Here is a 26873-nt window from a genome sequence, read left to right on the forward strand (position 1 = left end):
ACAGCTGGCTGAACATGAGCCAGCAGTGTGCCCAGGTGGCCAAGAAGGCCAACAGTATCCTGGCTTGTATCAGGAATAGTGTGGCCAGCAGGAGTAGGAAGGTGATTGTGCCCCTGTACTCAGCAGTGGTGAGGCCGCACCTGGAGTACTGTGTTCGGTTTTGGGCCCCTCACTACAAGAAGGACATTGAGGTGCTGGGGTGTGTCCAAAGAAGGTCAACGAGGCTGGTGAGGGGTCTAGAGAACAAGCCTTATGAGGAGCGGCTGCGGGAGCTGGGGCTGTTTAGTCTGGAGAAGAGGAGGCTGAGGGGGGACCTTATTGCTCTCTACAACTACCTGAAAGGAGGTTGTAGTGAGGCAGGTGTTGGTCTCTTCTCCCAGGTAACTAGCGATAGGACGAGAGGCAATGGCCTCAAGTTGTGTCAGGGGAGGTTTAGGTTGGATATTAGGAAAAATGTCTTTACTGAAAGAGTGGTCAGGCATTGGAACAGGCTGCCCAGGGAGGTGGTTGAGTCCCCGTTCCTGGAGGTGTTTAAAAAATGTGTAGATGTGGCACTTCTGGATATGGTTTAGTAGGCATGGTGTTGTTGGGTTGATGGTTGGACTTGATGATCTTAGAGGTCTTTTCCAACCTATGATTTTATGATTCTATGATTCTTCCTTTTTCAGCTTCATTTTTAGTATGATTTTCCTATGGAATTGTGTAGTGAGATTTCAAAGTGAGCCTTTCCTCTCTATCTCTGCTATCCTTTTCTGATACTACTGGACTGCTTTAACAGACTCTTTCTAACATATTAATCTATGATGTATCTTGGCAACATTATGAAGCATGCCCAAAGAGCCAATAAATGTCTGATAGCAATTATTTATTTTTATAACTTTAATATAACTTTATATATTTATATGACTTATTATATAGTTTGATATAATTTTATAAATTATAAAGGGCTTGATTTGAATATGCTAAAATCCATATGGCAACATGTCAGTGCTGAAGTACTGATGGATTCCCTCCCTCCCCTATTATTTCAGGAAGTATTTGTAGCTCTTCTCTTACTCAGAGTTATCAGCTGCCAGTGCTAGACACAATGTTTGTAAGAAAGAAACATCGTGGGAAAGACTTTGGGCTAGTCATGTTGGAAGACTTTGTGGATTCCTTTACTGAAGACACTCTTGGCCTACGATACCCACTGTCATCCTTCATGTACATAGGCAAGCTTTTTGATTTATTCTTCTGATCTTTGTGCTTTCTTTACATGTCCAAATGAGTGCTGTTGTTCAAGCTCCATGTTTGTCTGCATCCTCAGTTTTTGTATTAAATGTCCTGCTCTTCAGTGAAGGTTAAAAATCCTGATTTGTTGAAGATGGTGAAGTATTTCCTGGTTAGATTTTAATCCTCTGTGTGAGGTTAGATTATTGGATATCTGTTGGCTTTCTGTTACCGTGCAGTTTACTGCTGTATTCCATTCCCCCCCCACAAGCCTCCAGAGTGGGCTGAGGTGTTTTTGTGTATGATCTCCTAACTTATATCTTCTTTGTAGCACCTTTTTCTTCCTCACATCTAAACCTCACAAGGTCATTTAATTCATGCTTTCTCAGAACTTCTGGTCAATTGGACATACTAGGCTACATTTTAACTTGGGTATAAGAAAGCACAGTTCTAATGTACAAGAATGTACTGGGTTTGCATAAACACTTATGGCTCTTCTATTAACAACCCAAGAGGGTTATGTCAGCTAGGAAATGACACACATTTTGGAAATGATGTTGCTTGAGACTGTGTTCAGGCAAGAAGCATTTCCTTTGTCCCGTTTCTCAAGGCCTACTCTTGGGCCATCTGTCAGGCTTCCTTCTATTAACATTTTCATCTGGCCTTCTTAGGCACTGGGAATTTTCTAAGTACCACTGTCTACTGTTGGATCTGTCTAGTCCTGGTTTGTTAGGCTTCAACCAGCAAACTGTCTTGAGCAGAATTTAATCACTAATACATTTCCCTGGCCAAGGAATGATACGGCAGGGATCTTGTCCACTGAGATTATGCATCAGAAATGAATCAGGTGAAAAATGGTAGTTTTCCTGGTAGCTACTACAGAATAATGTCAGAACATTCCTCTCTACATGGATATTTTGTATGTGTATTGAGAGGAAAGAGGTGGAGGGATAGCAGGGAAGAAAATATTCCAAAAATGAACAGTGAGTGGATGATAAACCATGCAATGGCACCATGTTCATGTTCCCAAAGAGTGCTTTTCACAAGTGCCTATAATAACATGAGGTGACAAAAATCACTTGACTACATCCTCTAAGAGCCCTTCCATTCTGGTCGGGTCTTGTTATTGGCAAGGACAGTGACCAGTGAAGTTGTAAAACTTCAAAGTGGGTGCTTAGAGAAGAAGAAAAGAAAAAAATCCAATCTATCTTTGTTTGCAGTTTAAGATAATAATGAAAGTGCTTAAACCTGAGGAAAGGATTTATTGAGAAGAATGACTAGGTTGGGTAAAGCAATATTATGTTTATTTCAGACTGGACTGTTTTGTTGAACAGTTCTTTCTGTAGTGGTTTATGTGTATGATGGAAGATTGCAAATGAATTTGATTTCAGATAAACTTTAAAAACTGAGGTACAGATGAGTATGTAGTATATATAGTAGTGTGTTTTTTCTTATGTTTGTTCAGCTTGTAAGCACTATTTTGAGAAGTACCCTGGGGATCATGACCTTTTGTGGGAAGTCGAGGGAGTAGGACATTGGTTCCAGAGAACACCTATTACCACTGTATTGCAAAGGGAAAAACTCAGAATTGCAGGTATGGATGCTTTGTTTTGTTCTCTGACACTTTGTAAAAGTTGTACTGTAGAGTGTTTGTTCAACAGTGACTTCTGTGAACATTGCCCATGAAAATTAGCAGAAAGATTTTTATTTGTCCTGAGATCAGTGAGATCATATTTGGAATAGTTAATTGTTATATAAAGGTACCATAATTTTCCTTTTCCCTATTTCCTCTTTTAAAACTTAATAGCAGAGGTCTTTCAGAAAGAAAATACAAGTTTCCAAGCAGAGGATTATTTTCAACAGTCTGCAGCAGAATCTGAAGCAAGTGGACAAAAGACTGAGCTAGAAACACAGCTAAGTGTAGGTACACAGACTGTTTTCCATATATTAAAAAGGCTTGAGAGCTTTTAAGAGTTTTCTATAATCATATAACGTATCTTGTCCTATTCTTCTGACTTTAATTACCTGTTCTTTCTATTCAGTAAATATTTTTAATTTCTACAAAAGAATATGTTTCTGAAATTAAAAAGTGTAGATTTTCAGCCAATGAGTATGTTTGATCAACTGTATGTTATGCTTCCTTGATATTTCTATTTCAAGTTCTCAAAGAACAGTCCTGGGTTATGCAGAGAGCTTGTACTTTTCGTATCTCTTCACTTTGTCTAAGTGGCAGCCACTCTGACAGAGCCCATGTTTTTTTGATTGCTTTGTTACTAAAAAAACCATAAAATATAAGAAATGTTTTTTGTCCATCTCAGTATAATTGAATTGGTTCAAGTCTGCACTATATATAAAAGACTTTAAAAAATGCTTTTGTTACTTTTTGGGTGGTTGTTATGCTTCCCATTGATGTAACACCAATGACTAAGTTGGGGTTAAAAATACACTTTTTTTGGGGGGTGGGGGGTGTCCCATGAATATAGAGGTGTCTGTCACACCTGTCATGGTCTAGTAATTTGAGCTGTTTTCTGTCAGCTTAGAGAAGGAGAGTATTTCAACTGGCTCTGAGATTAAACTGTCTAGAAAGGCTGTTGAACAGTAGAGTCATCTTAAGAGTGGAGAGAATGAGGAAAAGTGTTTATAGAAGTGCACATTCACATCACAGTTCAATACAAAGTGTTTAGTTTGCATTCAGAGTTATACATTGACCATATAGGAGGACTGCAGCTTTGTACGTATTTGAAATCTCAACTAGATTTCAGCTACATATGGATATGTGGTCATGAATATATTTGTGTCTTAGAATATTATGAAACTGTTCCTCTATCTTATTTGTGTTCTGAAGCCACACAGAATGTGCTTGAGAAAAACTTGTAGTTCCAAATACAGTGAGGATGGATTTGTGTGCTTCAGGACGGTCTGTAGTATTGACATGACCATGCTCTCGTAGAAGTCAGTTTAAAGCCATTACCCCTTGTCCTATCGCTACATGCCCTTGTAAAAAGTCCCTCTCCAGCTTTCTTGTAGGCCCCCTTCAGGTACTGGAAGGCTGCTAGAAGGTCACCCCGGAGCCTTCTCTTCTCCAGGCTGAACAGCCCCAACTCCCTCAGTCTTTCCTCACAGGAGAGCTGCTCCAGCCCTCTGATCGTTTTTGTGCCCTCCTCTGCACCTGCTCTAACAGGTCCATATCTGTCTTATGTTGGGGGCCCCAGAGCTGGACGCAGGACTCCAGGTGGGGTCTCACCAGAGCAGAGTAGAGGGGCAGAATCACCTCCCTCAATCTGCTGGACATGCTTCTCTTGATGCAGCCCAGGATATGGTTGGCCTTCTGGGCTGCGAGCACACACTGCCGTGTCATGTTGTGTTTCTGGTCAACCAACACCCCCAAGTCCTTCTCCTCAGGGCTGCTCTCAATCCGTTCTCCACCCAGCCTGTGTTTGTTCTTGGGATTGCCCTGACCCATGTGCAGGACCTTGTACTTGGCCTTGTTGAACTTCATGAGGTTTGCACAGGTCCACCTCTCAAGCCTGTCAAGGTCTCTCTGGATGGCAGAAAAACTTGCAGAAAAAATGGAAATAATGTGGTGGTGGGGAAGAAGAAGAGACAAAAGAGCTCTAGGGAGAGGGATCTCTGACATAAGCAGCCTTTGGTTTTTTTTTTGTCTGATCTCTGCTTTTTTATTTTAAGATAATCCATGCACTGCCATATTTTATTGTGTGCCACAATAAAAATAAGACTACAAAATAGAATACAAGTATAAAAACGAAACTGTCCTGATAAATTTTGACAACTACTGTAGTACAGTCTCTTGGGTTTATACAAAAACTAAAAAAAAAGAAAAATGACTTACAGCATTTAATTCTGTGGACACCCATTATAAACTGAATGGTTAGGAAAAAACTTGGTGATGGTGTTTATGTCAGGTTTCTTTCAAGTCTTATCTTCTATGTTGAGGCCAGAAGTAAAATGCAGAAAAATTCATGCTCGTAGTAAAGGTGATAAAATATATTTATACATACATACATATATATAAGTATCTTAAATTAAGAATGGTCATAGCTGCTCTTCCATAGGATCATTACTATGAAATAGTGCTTAGAAAGATGCAACCACAGGTAGGGAGATCAAGATATTTCAATCAGTTCAGAAGTTTTTGGAATAACATTATCCTTGCTTTTGCTTCACAGGCTGACTCTCAAAAAGGTAAAGAGTCAATAGATGTCCATGCAAGCACATCTGAAGGTAAAAATAACCTTGATTGTAAGTATTGTGATTACTAGCAGGCTCTTTTACTGCTTTCAAGTTTAGCGTATTCTTCTGCAAAGTGTATAAAAAAACATGCCTTCCTCTAAGGTGCTGAGGCTCAACTCATAAATATTTTGAGGACTTTGGATGAATTTGTTAGGAGTCTTGGTAAAGAGACTATGCATGTGTATTCAGAAAATAAGTACCACAGTGCAATATTTTACTTGTGCTCAGTCGCTTTAATGAAACATGGGCGGGGGGAATATGTGCAGATCTTACAGACTGCATGTTCACTTTGCATTTATTTTGTTTTTTTCCTAAGACCCTGACAAAACTCCCATATCCATTTGGACACGAAGCAGTCATTTAAAACGTCTCAGGATAGGAAAAAATATCCAGGAATCTGAACTTGAAACTTCCCAAGGAAATGAGGAAAATGTTCTTCATGTATCAGAAAGCAGGTAAAGGACCCCGTATTTCATTGATCGTTTCTTATTTTGTTGCTTGGGCAGTCACAAACTGTTTCCCAGTGTTCTGGTTTGGCTGCCACCGGCAATAAAAGCGCCACGCGGCCGCCCCTCCCCCCGCCACGGTGCCGAGGAGAATGGAAAGAAACAGGCAGAAAACTGGTGGGTCGGGATAAGGGCAGTTAACAGAACAGCAAACAAAGGGAACAGTAACAACGATACAGATAAGGAGAAAACACGACAAAACAGACCGCACAACAGAACTGCTCTCCCGAACCGCCGCCGCTGCACGCTCCCGAGCCGCGAGTGAGTTCCTGCCGCGCCACCCCCCCCCACCGGAACCCAGCATGACAGCACATGGTATGGAATACCGGGCTCTGTTTGGCCAGGTTGGGGTTGGGTCAGCCCACCCGGCTGTGCCCCTTCCTGGATTCTGGTGGAAATCAATCCTGTCCTGGCTGAACCCAGGACATTATCCACCCCTTATTCCATACCATCTACGTCATGCCCATATCCCCCGTTGTCCAGTTGATCACCACCACTTCTCCTATCTCCAGATATCATTCCATTAGTCTATGGATCATCACTCTAAAGTGTCCATTGAGTTCATTTAATCCATGACTTCAGGCTCCATCTGTTGTAATGGTCTTCCATGGCAGGAGAGGTGATGTGTGGTGATGGGTGGTCACTTGCTGCATCCGGAGCTCACGGTTGATGTATCTGGTGTAGCCGGTGCCCACAGTCTGCAGGTTGTAGACGTCGATCTCGATGAAGTTGCTGGGTGCCAGTTGTTGAAAACGAGGTCCAGTTCCATCATCGCTGTGCTCTGCTAGGTTTTCATCAAAAAGTCCATCCTTCTTTAATCTGGACAATTCTTACTATGCTACTACTGGTATAACATATAACAATTATAACAGTGATAACAGACAGTGACAGGGTTATTTTAACAATTAACTTTATACAATTTATTTATGGACTATTCTCCCCCAAAATTAAATCCCCATGAGGTACGCATCGGACTTCCCCATCCTTCCGCATTACCCGCCAGGTACACCCAGGTCCTTGAGCATAAGCAATCCCGCGGACGGGCTTGCCTTTGCCTGAGGAAGGACTAACCCAAACTGTCTTCCCTAACATGTTCCGCATGTGCACTACAGGGACTTTATCCCCTTCTATGGGGCGCTGAGGTTTTGACTGGGCAGGACCAGCCCGGTTGGTGGATCCTCTCGTGTTAACCAACCAGGTGGCCTTTGCTAAATGGGTATCCCAATTTTTTGGAAGTCCCATTCCCCATTGCCCTCAAAGTGGTTTTTAGCAGCCCATTGTACCAGTTGATCTTTCCAGAGGCTGGTGCATGGTAGGGGATGTGATACACCCACTTGATACCGTGTTCTTTGGCCCAGGTGTCTATGAGGTTGTTGCGAAAGTGAGCCCCGTTGTCCGACTCCATTCTTTCAGGAGTGCCATGTCGCCACAGGACTTGTTTTTCCAGGCCCAGGATGGTATTCCGGGCAGTGGCCACTCAGAGTGCCACTCCAGATCCACCTGAGCCCCTTAAATCTTGGCAGCGTGATCCACCTGGTGGTTGTTTTGATGTTCTAAAGTGGCCCGACTCTTAGGGACATGGGCGTCCACGTGACGGACTTTTACAACCAACTGCTCCAGCCGGGCAGCAATATCTTGCCACAATGGGGCAGTGCAGATAGGTTTGCCTCTGGGCTGCCAGTTGCTCTTCTTCCATTGCTGCAGCCACCCCCACAAGGCATTGGCCACCATCCAGGAGTCGGTGTCAAGATAGAGCACTGGCCACTTCTCTCGACTGGCAATGTCTAAAGCCAGCTGGATGGCTTTCACCTCTGCAAACTGGCTGGACTCACCTTCTCCCTCGGCCGTTTCCGCGACTTGTCGTGTAGGGCTCCATACAGCAGCCTTCCACCTCCGCTGCTTCCCCACAATGCGACAGGACCCATCCGTGAACAGGGCATACTGTTTCTTATCTTCTGGCAGCTGGTTATACAGTGGGGCCTCTTCAGCACGTGTCACCTCCTCCTCTGGCGATGCTCCAAAATCTTTGCCTTCTGGCCAGTCCATGATTACCTCCAGAATTCCTAGGCGACTGGGGTTTCCCATTCAGGCGCGCTGTGTGATCAGTGCGACCCACTTCCTCCATGTAGCCTCGGTGGCATGATGCGTAGAGGGGACCCTCTCTTTGAACATCCAGCCCAGGACTGGCAATCGTGGTGCTAGGAGGAGCTGTGCTTCAGTGCCGACCACTTCTGAAGCAGCTCAAATGCCTTCATATGCTGCCAGAATCTCTTTTTCAGTGGGACTATAGCGGGCCTCGGATCCTTTGTATCCCCGGCTCCAGAACCCCAGGGGTCGACCTCGAGTCTCCCCTGGTGCTTTCTGTCAGAGACTCCAGGTTGGGCCATTCTCCCCGGCTGCCGTGTAGAGCACGTTTTTAATATCTTGCCCTGACCGGACTGGACCAAGGGCTACGGCATGAACTATCTCCCGTTTAATCTGTTCAAATGCCTGTCGTTGCTCAGGGCCCCATTCAAAATCATACTTCTTCCGGGTCACGTGGTACAGAGGACTTACAATTTGGCTGTAATTTGGGATGTGCATCCTCCAAAAACCCACAACACCCAGGAAGGCCTGTGCTTCCTTTTTGCTGGTTGGTGGAGACATAGCTGCTATTTTGTTGATGACATCCATTGGGATTTGACGGTGCCCATCTTGCCATTTTATCCCCAAAAACTGGATCTCTTGCGCAGGTCCCTTGACTTCACTTAATGGCGAAACCGGCCTTCAGAAGGATCTGAACTGTTTTTTCCCCTTTCTCAAAAACCTCCTCCGCTGTGTCACCCCATACAATAATGTCATCGATGTACTGCAGATGTTCTGGAGCTTCATTCACCCTTTTCCAGTGCAGTCTGGATTAGTCCATGGCAAATGGTGGGACTGTGTTTCCACCCCTGGGGCAGTCGATTCCAGGTGTACTGGATGCCCCTCCAAGTGAAAGCAAACTGTGGCCTGCACTCTGCTGCCAAAGGGATGGAGAAGAATGCATTAGCGATGTCAATTGTAGCGTACCACTTGGCTGCCTTTGACTCCAGCTGATATTGAAGTTCTAACATGTCTGGCACGGCAGCACTCAGTGGTGGTGTGACTTCATTCAGGCCACGGTAGTCTACTGTCAGTCTCCACTCTCCAGTAGATTTTCTCACTGGCCATATGGGACTATTAAAGGGTGAGTGAGTTTTGCTGATCACTCCTTGACTCTCCAGCTGGCGGATCAGCTGATGAATGGGGACAAGGGAGTCTTGGTTAGTGCGATATTGTCTCAGGTGCGCCGTTGTGGTCGCGATTGGCACCTGTTGTTCTTCAACCCTCAGCAACCCCACAACGGAAGGATCCTCCGAGAGACCAGGCAAAGTAGCCAGCTGTTCAATTTCTTCCGTCTCCAAAGCAGCTATGCCAAAAGCCCACCGATACCCCCTTTGGGTCCTTGAAATAGCCTCTCCTACAACAGTCTATACCAAGGATGCACGGAGCCTCGGGGCCAGTTACAATGGGGTGCTTCTGCCAGTCCTGCCCAGTGAGGCTCACTTCAGCCTCCAATACACTCAGCTCTTGGGACCCCCCTGTCACTCCCGAAATGCAAATGGACTCTGACCCTTTGAAATCTGATGGCATTAGAGTACACTGTGCACCAGTGTCCACTAGAGCTTTATACTCTTGTGGATCTGAGGTGCCAGGCCACCGAATCCACACCGTCCAATAGACACAGTTGTCCCTTTCCTCCACCTGGCTGGAGGCAGGGCCCCTCTAATCCTGGTCAGAGAATTTGCTGCTTACCTGCTCTAAGAATGACTTGGAGGTCCTTTTCAGAGGATCAGAATCAAGGTCAAACTGTCTACCTGGTCTGGAGAGCTGGCTGCTGGAAACTGGAGTGGCATTTTTCCTAACAGAATCCCCTTTGGTGATTCTTTTACCTCCCAACTCACGCACTCGTGCCTCTAGACTTGAGGTGGGTTTTCCATCCCACTTCCTCATGTCCTCTCCGTGGTCACGCAGGTAAAACCACAGGGTGCCCCGTGGTGTGTAGCCTCTGTATTCTCTCTCCTGAGCAGAGGAACGCTTGCCCCTAACAGCTGAGATGCTGGCCCGTACAGGTGGGGAGTAGGACATGCTCTCTTCGAGTCGCTGGACCTTCTGGGACAATTTCTCCACAGCCGAAACGAGGGAGGAAGAGAGGCTTTCTTCATATTGCCGGAGTCGGACAGCCACCTCATCCACTGTTGGTGCCTCTTTACCTTTCCAGTCTACTATTGCCAGTGGGTTAACATATGAGGAAGGTGCGCTCCGCACAAACTTTCTCCACATGTGCTGTGTGCAGTGGACTTCATCTGGGTCTGTGGGTAACTGGTCATCGTCTGGTTCACAGTAAACCAGCTCCCGCACAGCTAATTCCCTCAAGTACTGAATACCCCTTTCCATATTGGTCCACTTGCCAGGATAACATACGAAATTTTCACTGAAGGGGTACCTGTCCCTCACGCCTGACAGAAGTCTCCTCCAGAGGCTGAGGACTTGTTCCTTTTTCCCAATGGCCTTGTCAATGCCCCCTTCCCTGGCCAGGGATCCCAGCTGCTTGGCTTCCTTGCCCTTGAATTCCAAGCTGCTGGCCCCGTTATCCCAGCACCTCATAAGCTAGGTGGCAATGTGCTCACCAGGGTGGTGGCTGAAATCTTTGTGCATGTCTCGCAGCTTGCTCAGAGACAGGGACCGGGTGATGATCTCTGCCTCTATCTCCCGCGATGACCCTGGCTCATTGTCATCCCTCCCAGAGCGATCTGCTCTCTTTGCGTCTTTCTTTAGTTTTACAGGGGCGACTGCTACCAGCACAGGTTGGTTATTGGGCTCAGCCGCCATGCCTGCAGCTGGAACTGGGGCTGGCGCAGCTGCTGTGCCCTCTGGGGAAACCGAGGCAGACCCTGCGGCTGTGGCAGTGGCAGCGGTGGTGCCGGTTGGGGGGGCTGTGACTGCCTGCTGGGCTGGAGGGGCTGCAGGGCCGGCTGGGGGGCAGCACCAGCCGCAGTGCCTGCCACTTCGTTTTCTCCCCCTTCCCCTTTAAGGCACTGAACACTGTTGAACAGGGAAGCTCGTTAGGCGTGGGCCAGACCCCAGCACATTGTGGTGATTTGTGTCTCTCTGGAGTTCCCAGGGTGGCAGCACACTTTTTGCAGGTATTTTACTAGTTTGTCCGGATTCTGCACTTGTTCAGGGGTGATTTTAAAAAACACCGGTGGTGCCCACTGCCCTAGGTGCTTTGCAATGCTGTCCCACACACCCAGCCACTCAGAGCTATCCAGCCCCGGGGCAGGTCTCTGCACAATGTTCTTAACTACTTGTTTAGCCCTAAACAAAACCTGCAACCCATTCAGGAGGCATAACAAAAGGAGTGTGCTGCCCTGAGCATCCCACGGGTACTTGAAATTCTCAGAAGCCCTTAGGACCAGCCTGAAGGAGAGAGGGGGGGCGAAAGAGTGGGGGAAGGCATCCCCTCCGGTTTTCCCCACAGCTTGGGTTTGATTACTAACAAATTCTAAGACATAGGATCCGAGGTATGGAAATGACCGCAGGGCCGCGTGCAAATGCAAGCCTAATTTCATGCACAGTGATGTTATCATATCATAAGTCGACATCATACAGTACAGTAAAATCATAATCGTTATCATTTTCCCTGAGGTAATGAACATCACCACAGGGAACAAGTACAGCAAGTACGGATTCAAATACCACAGCTATTTGATTAAAGTCAGAAACATTTTTACCGGCGCCTGTTTAACTAACACAGTAAATACGTACAACAAATTATAACAAAACCTAAGAAAGCTATTTTAACACCCGCTGCTCAGCCCTGCCTTTATCTCTGCCCCACGTTGGGCGCCAAATTTAATGTTCTGGTTTGGCTGCGGCCGGCAACAAAAGCGCCACGCAGCCGCCCCTCCCCCTGCCGGGGTGCGGAGGAGAATGGAAAGAAACAGGCACAAAACTGGTGGGTCGGGATAAGGGCAGTTTAACAGAACAGCAAACAAAGGGAACAGTAACAACAATGATACAGAAAAGGAGAAAACACAACAAAACAGAGCCGCGCTCCCGAGCCGCGAGTGAGTTCCTGCCGCGCCACCCCCCCCCCACCGGAACCCAGCATGACGGCACATGGTATGGAAAACCCGGCTCTGTTTGGCCAGGTTGGGGTTGGGTCAGCCCACCCGGCTGTGCCCCTTCCTGGATTCTGGTGAAAATTAACCCTGTCTTGGCTGAACCCAGGACATCCAGTCTGCTAACTGGTTTTTGTTCTCCTTTTTATCTTCTCTGTTTGAGTGCTCGATTTTAAAATTACTGAAAATAAAGGCTGGTGTGAGAAAGGAAATTGAGACATCACCTGAAGAGTGATTGCACCAAAATGTCTGGTGTCTCTGACAGCTCAGTAGATATTGGAAACAACAATAAGAAAATGGTGAGGACTGAGGCTGTATATACAAGGGGATGTGTTCTGTTATAACTGAGTCTGCATTAAGGTAAAACCATCTGTATTCTGTCGTGGTTTAACCCGTCAGGCAGCTAAAAACCACACAGTTATTAGTTCACACACACAGTGTGGATGGGGGAGAGAATCAAGCAGAAAAAAAAAAAAGCTGAACTCGTGGTTGTTGCTTAAAAAGGGGTAAAGGAGTCTGATAAGTGGCAAAAGGAAAGCCCTCCCATTGAGTCACGAGGTTCAGAGAAGACCCCCTTGTGTTGTGAACTCTCTCTCAGAGAGGAGTCTAGGTGGGGATGGATCTACTCCTAGTGCCAGACTTGGTCAACGGTTTATGCCTAAAGGGTTAAGTGTGTAGCCACTTATCAGAGTCAACTTGCCTGTCAGAGCCCTTCCAAGGACTTTCACTGACACAAAGTTGAAACAATAGGTAATTTATTCAAGCGACAGGTATCACAGATTCGGGATTGCTATTGATAAATGCACTGTCTACAAAAGTTGAGCTCAAAGTGATGGTTTAGCGCTTTAGTTAACAATGTGTTCCCGGGGATATGTCTGACAAAGTCAGAGGCACGACTCTTACCAAATAGGCGTCCCTTCTTGGGGGGGGAAGAGAGGTTCAGGCCCGTCGACCCGTCCATCACGTAAGGTTTTCTCTTGGCTCCTCCTCCCAAAGAGAGTTTTCAAGGGCCAATTTTTATATGTTTAGAAATCTTTTTGCGAGGTGGGACTAAGTCGATTGGCTCTTGGCACGGAATGTCGTGTCGTCAGAAGCAGGACTCAGCAGTGTGACACGCCTATGGAGCGGCCATCTTGGTATGTGCTCAGGAGGGCCATCTGTTCTTTATCTGAAGCAATCTCTGGCTGCGGGGCCTCCGCTACGCCCCACAGATCACTTGATTTACAGTGATGACAGAATCACAGAATGGTAGGGGTTGAAAGGGACCTCTGTGGGTCATCTAGTCCAACCCTCCTGCCGAAGCAGGGTCACCTACAATAGGCTGCACAGGACCTTGTCCAGGCGGGTCTTGAATACCTCCAGAGAAGGAGACTCCACAACCTCCCTGGGCAGCCTGTTCCAGTGCTCCGTCACCCTCAGAGTGAAGAAATTCTTCCTCATATTCAGACGGAACTTCCTGTGCTTCAGTTTGTGCCCATTGCCCCTTGTCCTGTCGCTGGGCACCACTGAAAAGAGTCTGGCCCCATCCTCCTGATACCCACCCTTCAGATATTTGTAAGCATTTATAAGGTCCCCTCGCAGCCTTCTCTTCTTCAGGCTAAACAAGCCCAGCTCCCTCAGCCTCTCCTCATAGGAGAGATGTTCCAGTCCCCTCACCATCCTTGTAGCCCTCCGCTGGACTCTCTCCAGTAGCTCTTCATCTTTCTTGAACTGGGGAGCCCAGAACTGGACAGAATACTCCAGGTGGCGCCTCACTAGGGCAGTGTAGAGGGGAAGGAGAACCTCCCTCGACCTGCTGGCCACATTCCTCTTGATGCACCCCAGGATCCCATTGGCCTTCTTGGCAGCCAGGGCACACTGCTGGCTCATGGTCAACCTGTCGTCCACCAGGACACCCAGGTCCCTCTCCGCAGAGCTGCTCTCCAGCAGGTCCACCCCAAGCCTGTTCTGGTGCATGGGGTTGTTCCTCCCCAGGTGCAGGACCCTGCATTTGCCTTTGTTGAACCTCATCAGGTTCCTCTCTGCCCAACTTTCCAGCCTGTCCAGGTCACGCTGAATGGCAGCACAACCTTCTGGTGTATCCACCACACCTCCTAGTTTGGTGTCATCAGCAAACTTGCTGAGGGTACACTCTAACTCTTCATCCAGGTCGTTGATGAAGAAGTTAAACAAGGCTGGGCCCAGTACTGACCCCTGGGGGACACCACTAGTTACCAGCCTCCAACTAGACTCAGCGCTGCTGACGACAACCCTCTGAGTTCTGCCGTTCAGCCAGTTCTCAATCCACCCCACCGACCACTCATCCAGCCCATACTTCCTGAGCTTCCCTAGGAGGATATTATGGGAGACAGTGTCAAAAGCCTTGCTGAAATCTAGGTAGACAACATCCACGGCTCTCCCTTCATCTACCCAGATGGAGTGTCCCCCCTTACTTCTGTCTGATAAGATAAGCACAAGTCAATTGCTCCCTTTGTTAACTCTTCGGCTTTAGATGCCTGAGTCTGAGCATATGTCTTTTGTCTTGCATTGACAAGTCCAGCAAGGCCATCAATTACAGTGGGTTGAGATAAAGACAGTTTAATAAGACAGCAAAGGAATGGAACAATAATAATAGTAATGATAAAAGAATATACGAAACAAGTGATGCACAATACAATTGTTCACCACCTGCTGACTGATGCCCAGACAGTCCCTGAGCCATGGTGCACCCCTGGCCAGCTTCCCCCAAATTTATATGCTGAGCATGATGTCATATGGTATGAAATATCCCTTTGGCCAGTTTAGGTCAGCTGTCCTGGCTGTGTCCCCTCCCAGCTTCTTGTGCACCCCCCATCTCCACATTGGCAGGCCAGTAAAAGAAGCTGAAAAGTCCTTGACTGCTTAGCAACAACTAAAACATCAGTGTGTTATCAACATTATTCTCATCCTAAATCCAAAACACAGTACTATACCAGCTACTAGGAAGAAAATTAATGCTATCTCAGCTGAAACCAGGACAATTCACACAGCATAGTTTCTTGCAGTAATATAACTGGACACATTCACAAATACTATGTGTGATCTTTTGAGAGAGGTTCCTTCCTGACCCCTTTTTATGGTGGCATATTGCAGTAAAATAAAGCCTGACTCTTGTTTAGGAGCTGTTTACTGCTTGTCACTTAATAACAAGAGTTACAGGGAGCCACCCATCTTCAAAGTAAATCCCTTTGTTTAGACAAATTCTGTTTTAAAACCATCACATCCAAACTTACATCCTTAAAAAAAAAAGTCATCTCCAGTTTAAAGAATATTACCCTGTGTAATAACTATCAGCTGAGGATGTGAAGAATTGTACTGCTTGTGTTCTATAACAGTTCATACAAGACAGGGTCTGAAGTACTAATTTGCACTGGCTTCCATCCAGAAAGCAGAGCTGTGCCTATTTAAAATAAATAAATAAATAAAAAATTCCTTCCTCCCCCTTCCTGTGTGTGGGTGTATGTACACTCGTAGACACACTGCTTCTCTCTCTCTCTCTGTCTCATTCTCTTAAACAAACAACTAAAAAACCCCAAAATAACCCTCACCCCCAACAAACAAACAAAAAGCCACAAACCCTTATTTTGGGAACTGAAGATGACATGATTACTTTCTAGGAAATACCTCGAACGTGTTCTGTTAGCTTTATTTAAAATTATAACATTAGGTGGGTTTTTTGTTTTTTGGGGTTTTTTTTGTTTGGTTTTTTTTTTGTTTTTTCCTGTGAGGCCCAGTTCTTCAGCTACCTGTAGCCTAATTTTTACATTTAAACTACTCTCTGGAACTACAGAGATGCAGAATTGCTGTCCTGCACTGTCAGCGTGCTGCCCTAAGCTGCTTCAAAACAGGCAAAATGGCATGGTTTGACTGCCACAGGTTGAGAAATTCTTTGCTGCTACTACTAACTGGCTAGTTGGTGTGTGAGAGGACTAGTCTGTTCTGGAACATCAGTATTTTGGGCCTTGCAAGGTGGAGTCAACAAGGTGCCATTACTCCTTTGCACAAGATGTGTAACATGGTGCTCATGAGCAGAGCTACAGTGAATCCTTATGGCAACAGGGCAGGATATCAGCTTGATTCTTCCCTTCCATGCACATTAGCAAATGCAGCAGGGTCTTCTGTTAGGGACTTTCTCCTCCGGAGTGCTTTCATCTCAAGACTGGCACCTGGGATAAAACCCTCCGATACTGCCGATACTGCCTTGGTGGATTGAGAACTGGCTGAATGGCAGAACTCAGAGGGTTGTCATCAGCGGCGCTGAGTCTAGTTGGAGGCCTGTAACTAGTGGTGTCCCCCAGGGGACAGTGCTCGGCCCAATCTTGTTCAACTTCTTCATCAATGACCTGGACGAAGGGATCGAGTGTACCCTCAGCAAGTTTTATGACAATACAAAGCTGGGAGGAGTGGTGGATACACCAGAAGGCTGTGCTGCCATTCAGCGTGACCTGGACAGGCTGGAAAGCTGGGCAGAGAGGAACCTGATGAAGTTGAACAAGGGCAAGTGCAGGGTCCTGCACCTGAGGAGGAATAACCCCATGCACCAGTACAGGCTAGGGGCAGACCTGCTGGAGAGCAGCTCTGTGGAGAGGGACCTGGGTGTGCTGGTGGATGACAGGTTAACCATGAGCCAGCAGTGTGCCCTGGTTGCCAAGAAGGCCAATGGGATCCTGGGGTGCATTAAGAGGAGTGTGGCCAGCAGGTCGAGGGAGGTTCTCCTCCCCCTCTACACTGCCCTGGTGAGGCCCCATCTGGAGTACTGCATCCAGTTCTGGGCTCCCCAGTTCAAGAAAGATGAGGAGCTACTGGAGAGAGTCCAGCGGAGGGCTACGAGGATGATGAGGGGACTGGAGCATCTCTCTTATGAGGAAAGGCTGAGGGAGCTGGGCTTGTTTAGCCTGAAGAAGAGAAGGCTGCAAGGGGACTTTTAAATGCCTATAAATATCTCAAGGCATGGTGGTGTTAGGTGGATGGTTGGACTTGATGATCTTAGAGGTCTTTTCCAACCTCTGATTCTATGATTCTATGAAATATCTTAAGGGTGGGTGTCAAAAGGATGGGGCCAGGCTCTTTATACTGGTGCCCAGTGTCAGGACAAGGGGCAATGGGCAAAAACTGAAGCATGGAAATTTCCATCTGAACATGAGGAAGAACTTCTTCCCTCTGAGGGTGACGGAGCACTGGAACAGGCTGCCCAGAGAGGTTATGGATTCTCCTTCTCTGGAGATACTCGAAACCCGCCTGGACAAGGTCCTGTGCAGCCTGCTGTAGGTGACCCTGCTTCGGCAGGGGGGTTGGACTAGATGACCCACAGAGGTCCCTTCCAACCCCTACCATTCTGTGATTCTTTGATTATTATGAGACTGTGAAGCAGCCTCCTGCAAATCTATTGTGTGCACTTTTGTCTTTGCTTGTATATAATACTTCCAGTACATCTAAGTGTTATCATCTCAAAAATGAGAACTGAATGTTTGAGATGGTGTTACTACCTATCAGGTGCATCAGAGCTTCATCTTTAGCTTTTTGCTAATTTATTCTCTAGCTGATTGAATGTTCTTCAGCCTTGATGTGTTTATCACTTTGAATTCTTTTCCAGTCATGGTCTTTGTAATATATGTATATTCAATGATTGTACAAGCATATTTGCTTATATAGCTCCATAATTTTAAGCTGTTTCTTGAGTGAGGCTGGGAGAAGTTGCTTCCTTTCTCACCCCTTTGCAGCTTCCAAATACGTAATTGATTACTGCATTCTAAATTTAAAACAACAAACTTAAACACATTTCTGACTCTTATTCACATAAAATTGAAGTGGGATAGATGTCTTCATTTTATACTTGTCACAGCAATTTTGTTTAGTTTATGTATTTTTCCTAATTAGTAGTTAGCTGGTTTTAGATGTATTTAGTTTTCTGAATTCATATTTTCTATGGCAAGTATGTGATATAGCAGTTTAAAATTGGTCATGAAAGAATTTTCCTGCTGCTGAGTTCACCAAAACTATGTATTAATCTAAAAGACTTAAAGGACATATCTTAATACCTGCTGCAGGCTGGAACTTCCTGCCTATGCATTTGAAAGCTCTGAAGACTTAATAGAAGAACCTGAGGAGAGTTCTGTCGAGAATGATGAGGAAATGATTATTGAAAATGAAGACCGATCTGTGTTAGAAATGGAGTTACATGCATCACGCCCTGAGAATCAGGGTGAGAAGGAGGTGAGTTGGATGTGATAGCGATAGTAGATAAGAAGTTTGGAATACATCTACAGTTTAAGTATGGTCCTTGCTGCCTTGATCCACGTGACTATCAACTCTTTGATTTTTGTACCAATGCTTTGTTGAGAAGTATATCTGAGAAGCTAAAGCTAGTATAGAATTGGTATCAGGGAATATTCCTTTACTTATTTTGAATGATAGAGTTCATAGGATCTTCAGTAAGGTGAATTTCTAGCTTGTCTATCAACCTAACTTTCTTAATTGATTTGTCCTACTCAGATATTGTGGAGAACTGAAGTAGGGTCAAGATCTGATTCGGTATCTCTAATTTTAAAACAAAACAACAAAAAAAATTATTTGAAGAAGCTAATAGCTGGTATGCTTCAGTGACTATTGTTGACTCTTTATTTCTCCCCTTAAAGCTTGCCTGCTTTGATTTTTAAATCCAACTTTTATCTACAAATACTTGTTACCAGCTTGAATTAAAATCTGGGAATACCCTCTGTGCCTAGCGATACCTCCAGGGTTTTATGTTCTTACTGACTAGTGAGAAAGTGGATCTTGCACTATCTTGGGTTCGTTAACGTATGGTTTCAAGGAAGGACTGCAGCATGTATGCTTGTGAGATGCATAAAAACTACTCGGCTTGGCTCCTAACAGTGTAAGCCATGGTCAGAAACTTAGTGCAGGTGACAACACCAAGCTAATATGCTGGTTAAGTAGTTGGATAGCGACTCTACACTAAGCTATATCTTCTTAGTACCTTCTTAGTAATTTCTAGGTACCCGAGCTAGCTGCTTCTCAGATTAAGCTGCAAATTTAGATCACATATACATCCACTGGTGTTTCAGAACAATAGTTGGGCATAATCTTGACTTAGAAATGTGATTTTTAGGAAACTCCATCTGAACCTCTTAACGGTGAGGTAACAGAAGAAATTGGTAAGACCTCATTTATGGCTGAAGAGGAAATAGCAAATGAAGTTCTAGGTGGTGAATCAAAATTGCAGTCCGAGAGTCAAGGAGAAGAACCATTAACACTGTTTGTTCCATTAATCCTTGAATCTCCAGCAAAACCTTCAGAAGACACTGTATCAGAGGTGAGAGAATTGAAACAAAATGCTAAGTCATCTTTCCTTCAGAGTATACATACCTTGCTGTTTTTTCTTTTGTTAAGTAACAGATAGAAAGTAGCCCCTACCATTGGTCAGGCATTGGAATAGGCTGCCCAGGGAATTGGTGGAGTCACCATCCCTGGAGGTGTGCAAAAAACGTGTAGATGTGGCACTTCAGAACATGGTTTAGCAGGCATGGTGGTGTTCGGTTGACAGTTGGGCTTGATGATCTTAGAGGTCTTTTCCAACCTTTGTGATTCTATGATTCTCTGATCATATGAAATTCTTGGGAGAAGCAATTATTAGGCCAGATGATGTAAATCCATAAACAGAACATACTCATGTTTCTGTTTTAATATGCAGAAGTGGGGCATACAGGTATGTGATACCGAAAAGAAAGATATGTTGCTCCAGTTTGCCTTGGCAATAATAAAACAGCTATTTCTCACTAAAATAATAGTTGGATATGAATGAAAAGCCACATCCTTACTTTGTCTAGTAATTTTGCCCTGGTGAAGTGTACAAGCAATTAATTAATGGTAAAATACCTTTCTAGAACATAGATTTTACTGGTTTTTGTTTCTAGTGCAAAAGCAGATTGTTATATGCAAAATGATAATTGTATCTGTCTAAAATAAAACACCTTTATTTTTTTTCCCAGGATTAATTTCATAATGTTTTTACTGTATCTGAATAATCCATTGAATAATTTGAATTTGAAAATAGGAGAGCAGCTCTGGATATGAAATGCAGTTCACAAAATAGTCTTGTGCAAAAAGGAGGAGCGGACTTGTTTTTTGACTCTGCATGTAGTCATGCCGAATGCCAAAATAGCCTCTGAGGTTGCTAGCTAGGGGCAGTAGTTGTTCAGCCTCTTGTATCTTGAATTAATTGTCCATTTGATTGTTTTGACACCTTTCCTCTCCTCCTGCAGGTTTTAAATGCAAATGATTCAGAAGTTCTGACTGAAGAAAGCACATCAGTAGAGAAGGAGGGCACTGAAGAACACCACCAAGAATCTGAAAAGAAGTCATCATCCACTGAAAATGCAGCTGCTTCAGCACCCAAAGAAGAACCCTCTGACAATGGCTTGCCCAACTCTATGGTAATTGAAGCAGCAGAAGAATCTGTTTCTGAAAACGTATTGCCCAAAACATCTTCCTCAGTGGAAGATCAAAATAAGGAAGCAGGGCACAACTCACAGGAGGCCCCTGTTGCTTTAAGTCGGAGCTCTTTGACAGTGGTTGAACTTGAGGGTGTTTCTTTTCAGCAGCCTTCTGGACAGGAAGTACAGAAGAATCAGTTGGAAGAACACTTGGAAGAGTCTTCTGAGCAGATGCATCAGTACACGCAGACAGTGGCAGAGCGGGCTGCTGACAGCAGCTCTGAGGAAGCAGAAATTGAGGTACCCATTGTAGATCGGAGAAATTTGCGAAGAAAGGCCAAAGGTTACAAAGGTCCACCCAAGAAAAAAGGAAAGCCAGCTTAAAAATTAAATATTGATTGTTCATTAATCTATTTGTAAGGAAGTTATTATTTTGTGTAAAACACTAGGTTATAACTAAACCATATGGGACACAGGACACACATGTTTAAAATACTGGGTTGGACTTCCTTTTGGGATTCATCACCTTTCTTCGAGTTTTCTTGAATTTTTAGCCACTAGACATTGAGCTTCATCAGAGTATGAAAGTAAACAGCCAGTCTCCTCCTTTTATAAAGGATACATGCTGAATAAATACAGTTGTGCTAGCAAAGGGAACAGTTTGTATATTTGAGGTGGCAGTCTTGGAAGAAAAATAAAGTGTGAAATCCTGGCGCTACTAAGATCCCTTAAATTACCATAGACTTCCACGAGGCCAGACATCACTCTAGAATTTGTTTAATAACCTTGTTTTCTCTACTGTGGGGAGAAGCAGAACAAGAAAAATCCTTCCTTGCTTCTTGTTGCCTCCCCATAGACTTTCTCAGATGGGATTAAATGAATGTAAGATTCTGTAATTATAGGTCTCAAAATATATAAGAAGGTGTAACTCAGTGGATCAAAACAGCGTAAGCAGCATCTTTCACGAGAATTAGACTGGAGAGAATTGACTCCACTTCTGATTCCCAACTACTATTTGCTCATCATTTGAAACAGCTGAGTCAGCAGAAACACCATCAATGCCATATCTACCATAGCGCACTCTGATAATTAAGTTCTTTATGTGAAGATTAAGAAATGTCTACACAGTACTGTAGCTTCCAAAGTGAACGTCTCGCAAAGTGTAAGTTTTCCCAGAATGTATGGAGTGTAGACTCCAGTACATGTATGGAATTGTTTGAACTGACTTCCTGACTACTTGCATGTGTTGAATGGATACTTGTTTCATCTTTACATCACAGGAAAACAACTTTTGATCTAGTTTTGGTCTGAATAGAAGCCGTGTTTTGTGTTTTCCAAATACTTGGCTGATGCTGTGGGGTAACTATTAAAATGTATCTGCCAGATGTATGACTCCTGTGAGCTCTGGCCTTTCAGGTGGTTGAGACATTCATTAGTGTGAATATTAGTGGGTGTTTCAGCAAATACTTGTTTGCCAAACTTTTATGCCTTTAGGAGTTAGCAGGTGATTGCTGCAAATACTTGTGATTCCCACTTTCTTTTTCTAACTTGGGTGTAATTCCTGGGATAGTAGCTTCCCAGTTCATAGCTTTTCTTAAAAGCAGCAACCAAACTTCAAACAGAAATAAAGAGGCTCTTCATGCATGTTTCCCTTCAGAGGTTCTCCTGGCAAACCATATATTGTATGTATGACAAATTAGGTTAAATAAGTTACTCCGTAGTTTGCTATGTGTTTCTTTCAATAAATGAAGCTCCTCTCATAATGGGTTAAAACCTCAGGAGTAAGAAAGAACAATGGTTCTAAGAACAGGAAATCATGCAACTGTTTGTCCTGCTATATACCTTTTCTAAGATGAATGAACTAGTCTCCTACAGCATCTCAAAAATACAGGTATCTAGAAATTGCTGTTCAGGACTTCTGAGTACAAGGTTCACTTGAACAGCTGCAATGCTGTCTTAATTTTTATCTGTCTATGAAGCTAATGTAAGAATCTGGTTTTGGATTTTATGCTTATACAGTTTAACTGTATTTATAAGATATTTTAACTGTATAAGATATATTCTTATTATTCATTTCAGATGATGAAGTAGCATGCTCCATTTTAATCCATTAAGAGAAGCTTATGGAAAAAAGGCAGTTTTTAAGAAACATGTATTACCTAAACTTTAGATTTAAGGTGCATGAGATTAACTAGTTAAATCTGGGTTTCTTGCACTGTTGCACATAGCTGTAACTTCCTATCAATGTACATACATGTATTCCTTATGAACCCTGTGACTGATAAATGTTCACTGTCTTTCATGATTGTTTGTAAACGTATTCAAGTGAACCGTAAGCATTTCTAAAACTAATCAAACATTTTCTGTGAAGCACATGAGACAAAACTTCTGTTATCTTCTGTATGGCTTCTCTTTTAGTGCTAAGATTTATTGTGTTTAAAAAAAAAAGTGGCTAGAAAACACTTCCATTGCATTGCTAAGAATTTGGGATTTGTGAGAGTTGATGGCTTAAAAAAGGGTGGTTGTATGCAGTATATTGTGACTAATCTTCTATTTTTTAGAGCAAGCTTTACTAAACATTGATCTGCTGAATACTTCAATTTAAACAATTGAATCCACTTTCAGTAAGTTAAGGATTCTTTTGTTTATGAAAAGTGAGGCCCAGTTATTTCAGTTACTTCTAGGTGGATTTTTGATACATATGTTTCTCGCTTGTATTCCCTGTGAAGTTGGTAATTTCACTCATCTGGCTTTTACTTTTCATGGCTAAGTTGGAACTGATTTCAATTAGTATCATACTTTTAAAACATTTGTATGGTAAATGCATGAATATTACAACAGGATTATTAGATTAGGTCAATCTTGGTTTCTGCTGAGAACAATCAGATTTCTGATCTAATTTCAGTGAGTCAATTTTAAATACTGAACTTAAGAGTACACTTAAAAACATGAATTTGAGTAGATACCTCTGTAAATCTGGGGTACCTGAAACGGTACCTAGTGGCCAGATTGTTATGTACAGAATGTGGGCAGTCAGGGTACAATTAACAATTCTGATAACCAGTACGGTCTTGAAAACTGGACATAGTTCTAATTGTGATCACAGCAGTACTTTGAACTAAAGGGCACAGTTTATTTCTGTAACAACTTTGACATCAATTATCTTGCAGTAAATACAGGGTAGCAAAATCAAAATACTAAATAATAATAGTTTTTATTGCTGTACTGATTGTCCCATTGGAACAGTAGTCAGTCTATAACTTCTGTTACGTTAATGCAAGGAAACATGTCTGACAGCTGTATTGACTGGTGTTTTACCTTGGGAAAACCAGCATTTTTTAGGCTTGGATGATTTTGTGTGTGTGTGTCTGTTAACTGTCTTATTACCGTTGAACTCTTAAAGAATTTTTAAGATATTATCTCACCAGCAACCAATGATTAAAACATCAACTTTATACAACTTTGTACCAAATGCTATTGCAACATGCTGTGGAACTACATGTGTACAGTGAAAGCAAGTAGTATTATTTTTGAGCTTTATTTAGTCTAGCAGTAGAGTTTAAAGAACATTAATTTGTGACTTCAGCCTTGAACTTAAAGGGTAAATGGTTTTGTATTTGAATCCAACATTTGTTCAAATGTCTCTCTTTTACTGCTTGTTAACTTTTGACAGGATTTGCTTTTCTTCTCCCACATTCTCTTTTGGTCTCTTCATTTCATGCAGAATTCTTGTTTACTGTTCTCCTGTTTCATAGCCCATTTCATTTGTAAATGTCAGTAATCAAATTTATCATTTACAATGTCATCAACACTAGTAAGTTAAGCATAAAATAAGCCTAAATAAGTTAAGCACAAAATAAGCCTAAGTTTCAGCTTCTTTGCTCTGTGACCATTTTAAAATTTTGTTTCCAAGAGGATACACTTCTAAATTTATTTTAATAAATGTGGTGTTAGATGTTTTCTAAACTAGTGATACCTTGTTTATAAATCTTATGAAAGATGTGTTGCTATTCTAGAGTACTGTACTTAAGTCCTGTTACAGTGTGTTTTTAGTTTTTTCCTTTTTTTAGTATTGCCTTGACTGCTTTTGAAATGTTTTGAAGTAGTAATTAAACTTATATTTTGTGATTTTTTTTTTCATGATTTTTAGTATTTGAGTCCTTTCTGCTCTCCAGGAGGCATGTTTTAAAGTGGTTCAGTTCACTAGAACTAGTATCATTTCACAATCTGTCCGCAACCAAGGAACTTTAAAAGCTCAAAAATTATTAATTGAAAAATCTTTTGCCTATTAAAATAATTTCCTGTACTTAATTAGCTTATGCATCAGAATTTTTATAAAAAGCTGTAGAATAGGCTGTTCTGAATGTTACAACAGCAAAAAACTCCCCCACTGACACACATAGAAGGGAAGGGGGCTGATGTGGGAAATTGACAATTAGTTCGATTTTGCTATAGCTTTAGTTTAATTTTGTTATATAACATTGCATCTATGTTAAGGTAAGAGTATGAACAAAAGGACCTTAATAAAGTATTGTAATCAGTGATAGCTTTGGTATAAATTAGATGATGAGGAAAATAGCCCTCTAATGGAACCCTGAATTATAATACTTTGTTGCAATTGATGTTATTTTTGAGAAGAAAAAGAAGTGGGATGAGGTTTCGTATGCAGCCGGTAACTATTTCTCAGTGCCTAAAGTATGGAAGTTTGATTAAGAGTTGGAGCTGTCGGTGTTAAAAGGATTTGTTTAAGTGCAAAGTTGATTTGTCATACGTTGATTAAGGGACAGAGAGGCGGACATGGTAAATAACGGGGATTTCACAGAGCAGAGAGATACGGAAGAAAAGCCCTTTGGGCTGTATTTTGTATAAAATAAGGAAAAGGAACAAGGAAGTTGAAAGGATGTGGCTCAGCGTGTAGTATAGGGCAGAGATGTACTAAGTTGGATAAAATGAAGGATCCTGGAGGGATCATGTATCTGACCTACCAGAACATTATTCATTGGGCAGTCAGCAAGTGATGCAGAAACTGAGAGCGGCAGACAGCAGAAATTTGGAAAATTTACTAGACGAAGTGTGGAGAGTGTTTAGTAACAGGGAGGAGGAGGATCGAAAGAAAGATAAGCAGATGTTGGCACCAGTGTTACAAGAAAGTAAAAGAAGCGGATGTTAGTAGCGGTGTTACAAGACCGTGAAGGATTCAGAAGTGAAGGACCTGAGAGGCCCTTGGAAAGAAACCAACGTGCGTGTTGTAGGCAGAGGGGACATTACAAAAAAATGAATGTCCAGAAAGGCAGAGAAGGAGAAAAAGAATACAGGCCCACGTCAAGGAGGATTGACGGGGACCTGGGGAATCTACCCTAGCGGATCCACTGGTTGTATTAAAGCTAGGGAAACGGCAACAGAGCATGGAATTTTTAGTTGATACTGGAGCAACATTGTCAGTTTTAAATCAGGCTTTGACACCTGCTCTGAGGTGTCAAGAGCAGAAGAGATAACCAAGGGAGTAATTAACTGGTGCTTATCTTATCAGACAAAAGTAAGGGGGGATAGCCCATCACTGTAAACTCAGTGATCTGTGGGGCACCGCGGAGGCTGCACAGCCAGAGATTGCTTCAGAGATTGCTTTGGATAAAGCACAGATGAATACACATACCAAGATGCCCGCTCCGAAGGCTGTCACACTGCTGAGTCCCGCTTCTGATGACATGACATTCCATGCCAAGAGCCAATCGATACACAATAATTGACTTAGTCCCACCTCGCAAAAAGATTTCCAAACATATAAAAATTGGCACTTGAAAACTCTCTTTGGGAGGAGGAGCCAAGTGAGGAATTCACCTGACGGACAGGTCGACGGGCCTGAACCTCTCTTCCCCCCCCAAGAAGGGACGCATTTTTGGTAAGAGTCGCGCCTCTGACTTTATCAGACATATCCCCGGGAACACATTGTTAACTAAAGCGCTAAACTATTACTTTGAGCTCAACTTTTGGAGACAGTGCATTTATCAATGGCAATCCTGAATCTGTGATACCTGTTGCTTGAATAAATTACCTATTGTTTCAGCTTTGCGAAACTGTTTCAGTGAAAGTCCTTGGAAGGGCTCTGGCAGGCAAGTTGAATATCAGACTCCCCTTACCCCCCCCTTTAACGTGACAGTAAAAAAATTGGCATAGTAGGCAGGATTGCCATGGATAAACTGCTACAAAAATATAAGTGTGCACCTTCACAAGCAGGAAATGAATGGGTCCAGAAATTCTGGAAAGATGAGGAT

The 26873-nt window shown here is 43.5% G+C and overlaps 1 protein-coding gene across 9 annotated transcripts in view; it reads left to right on the top strand.

Annotated features, from left to right (window-relative positions):
* LOC142365669 (soluble lamin-associated protein of 75 kDa-like) overlaps positions 1 to 24744 on the top strand; it is a 65486-nt gene extending 40742 nt beyond the window's left edge. For 6 of the 9 annotated variants that reach the window (XM_075446706.1, XM_075446709.1, XM_075446704.1 and 3 more), the window contains 8 exons: positions 1032 to 1211; positions 2675 to 2803; positions 3017 to 3129; positions 5397 to 5451; positions 5777 to 5915; positions 18217 to 18382; positions 19278 to 19481; positions 20431 to 24744. In XM_075446706.1, coding sequence (XP_075302821.1) covers positions 1032 to 1211; positions 2675 to 2803; positions 3017 to 3129; positions 5397 to 5451; positions 5777 to 5915; positions 18217 to 18382; positions 19278 to 19481; positions 20431 to 20985 — 1541 coding nt within the window. In that variant the 3' untranslated portion in view covers positions 20986 to 24744. The remainder of the gene's footprint in view (positions 1 to 1031; positions 1212 to 2674; positions 2804 to 3016; positions 3130 to 5396; positions 5452 to 5776; positions 5916 to 18216; positions 18383 to 19277; positions 19482 to 20430) is intronic. The other 3 variants (XM_075446707.1, XM_075446712.1, XM_075446711.1) reach the window with 2 other exon arrangements.
* The last annotated feature ends 2129 nt before the right edge of the window (positions 24745 to 26873 follow it).

The sequence above is a fragment of the Opisthocomus hoazin genome, chromosome W (assembly GCF_030867145.1).
Source record: "Opisthocomus hoazin isolate bOpiHoa1 chromosome W, bOpiHoa1.hap1, whole genome shotgun sequence".
NCBI lineage: Eukaryota > Metazoa > Chordata > Aves > Opisthocomiformes > Opisthocomidae > Opisthocomus > Opisthocomus hoazin.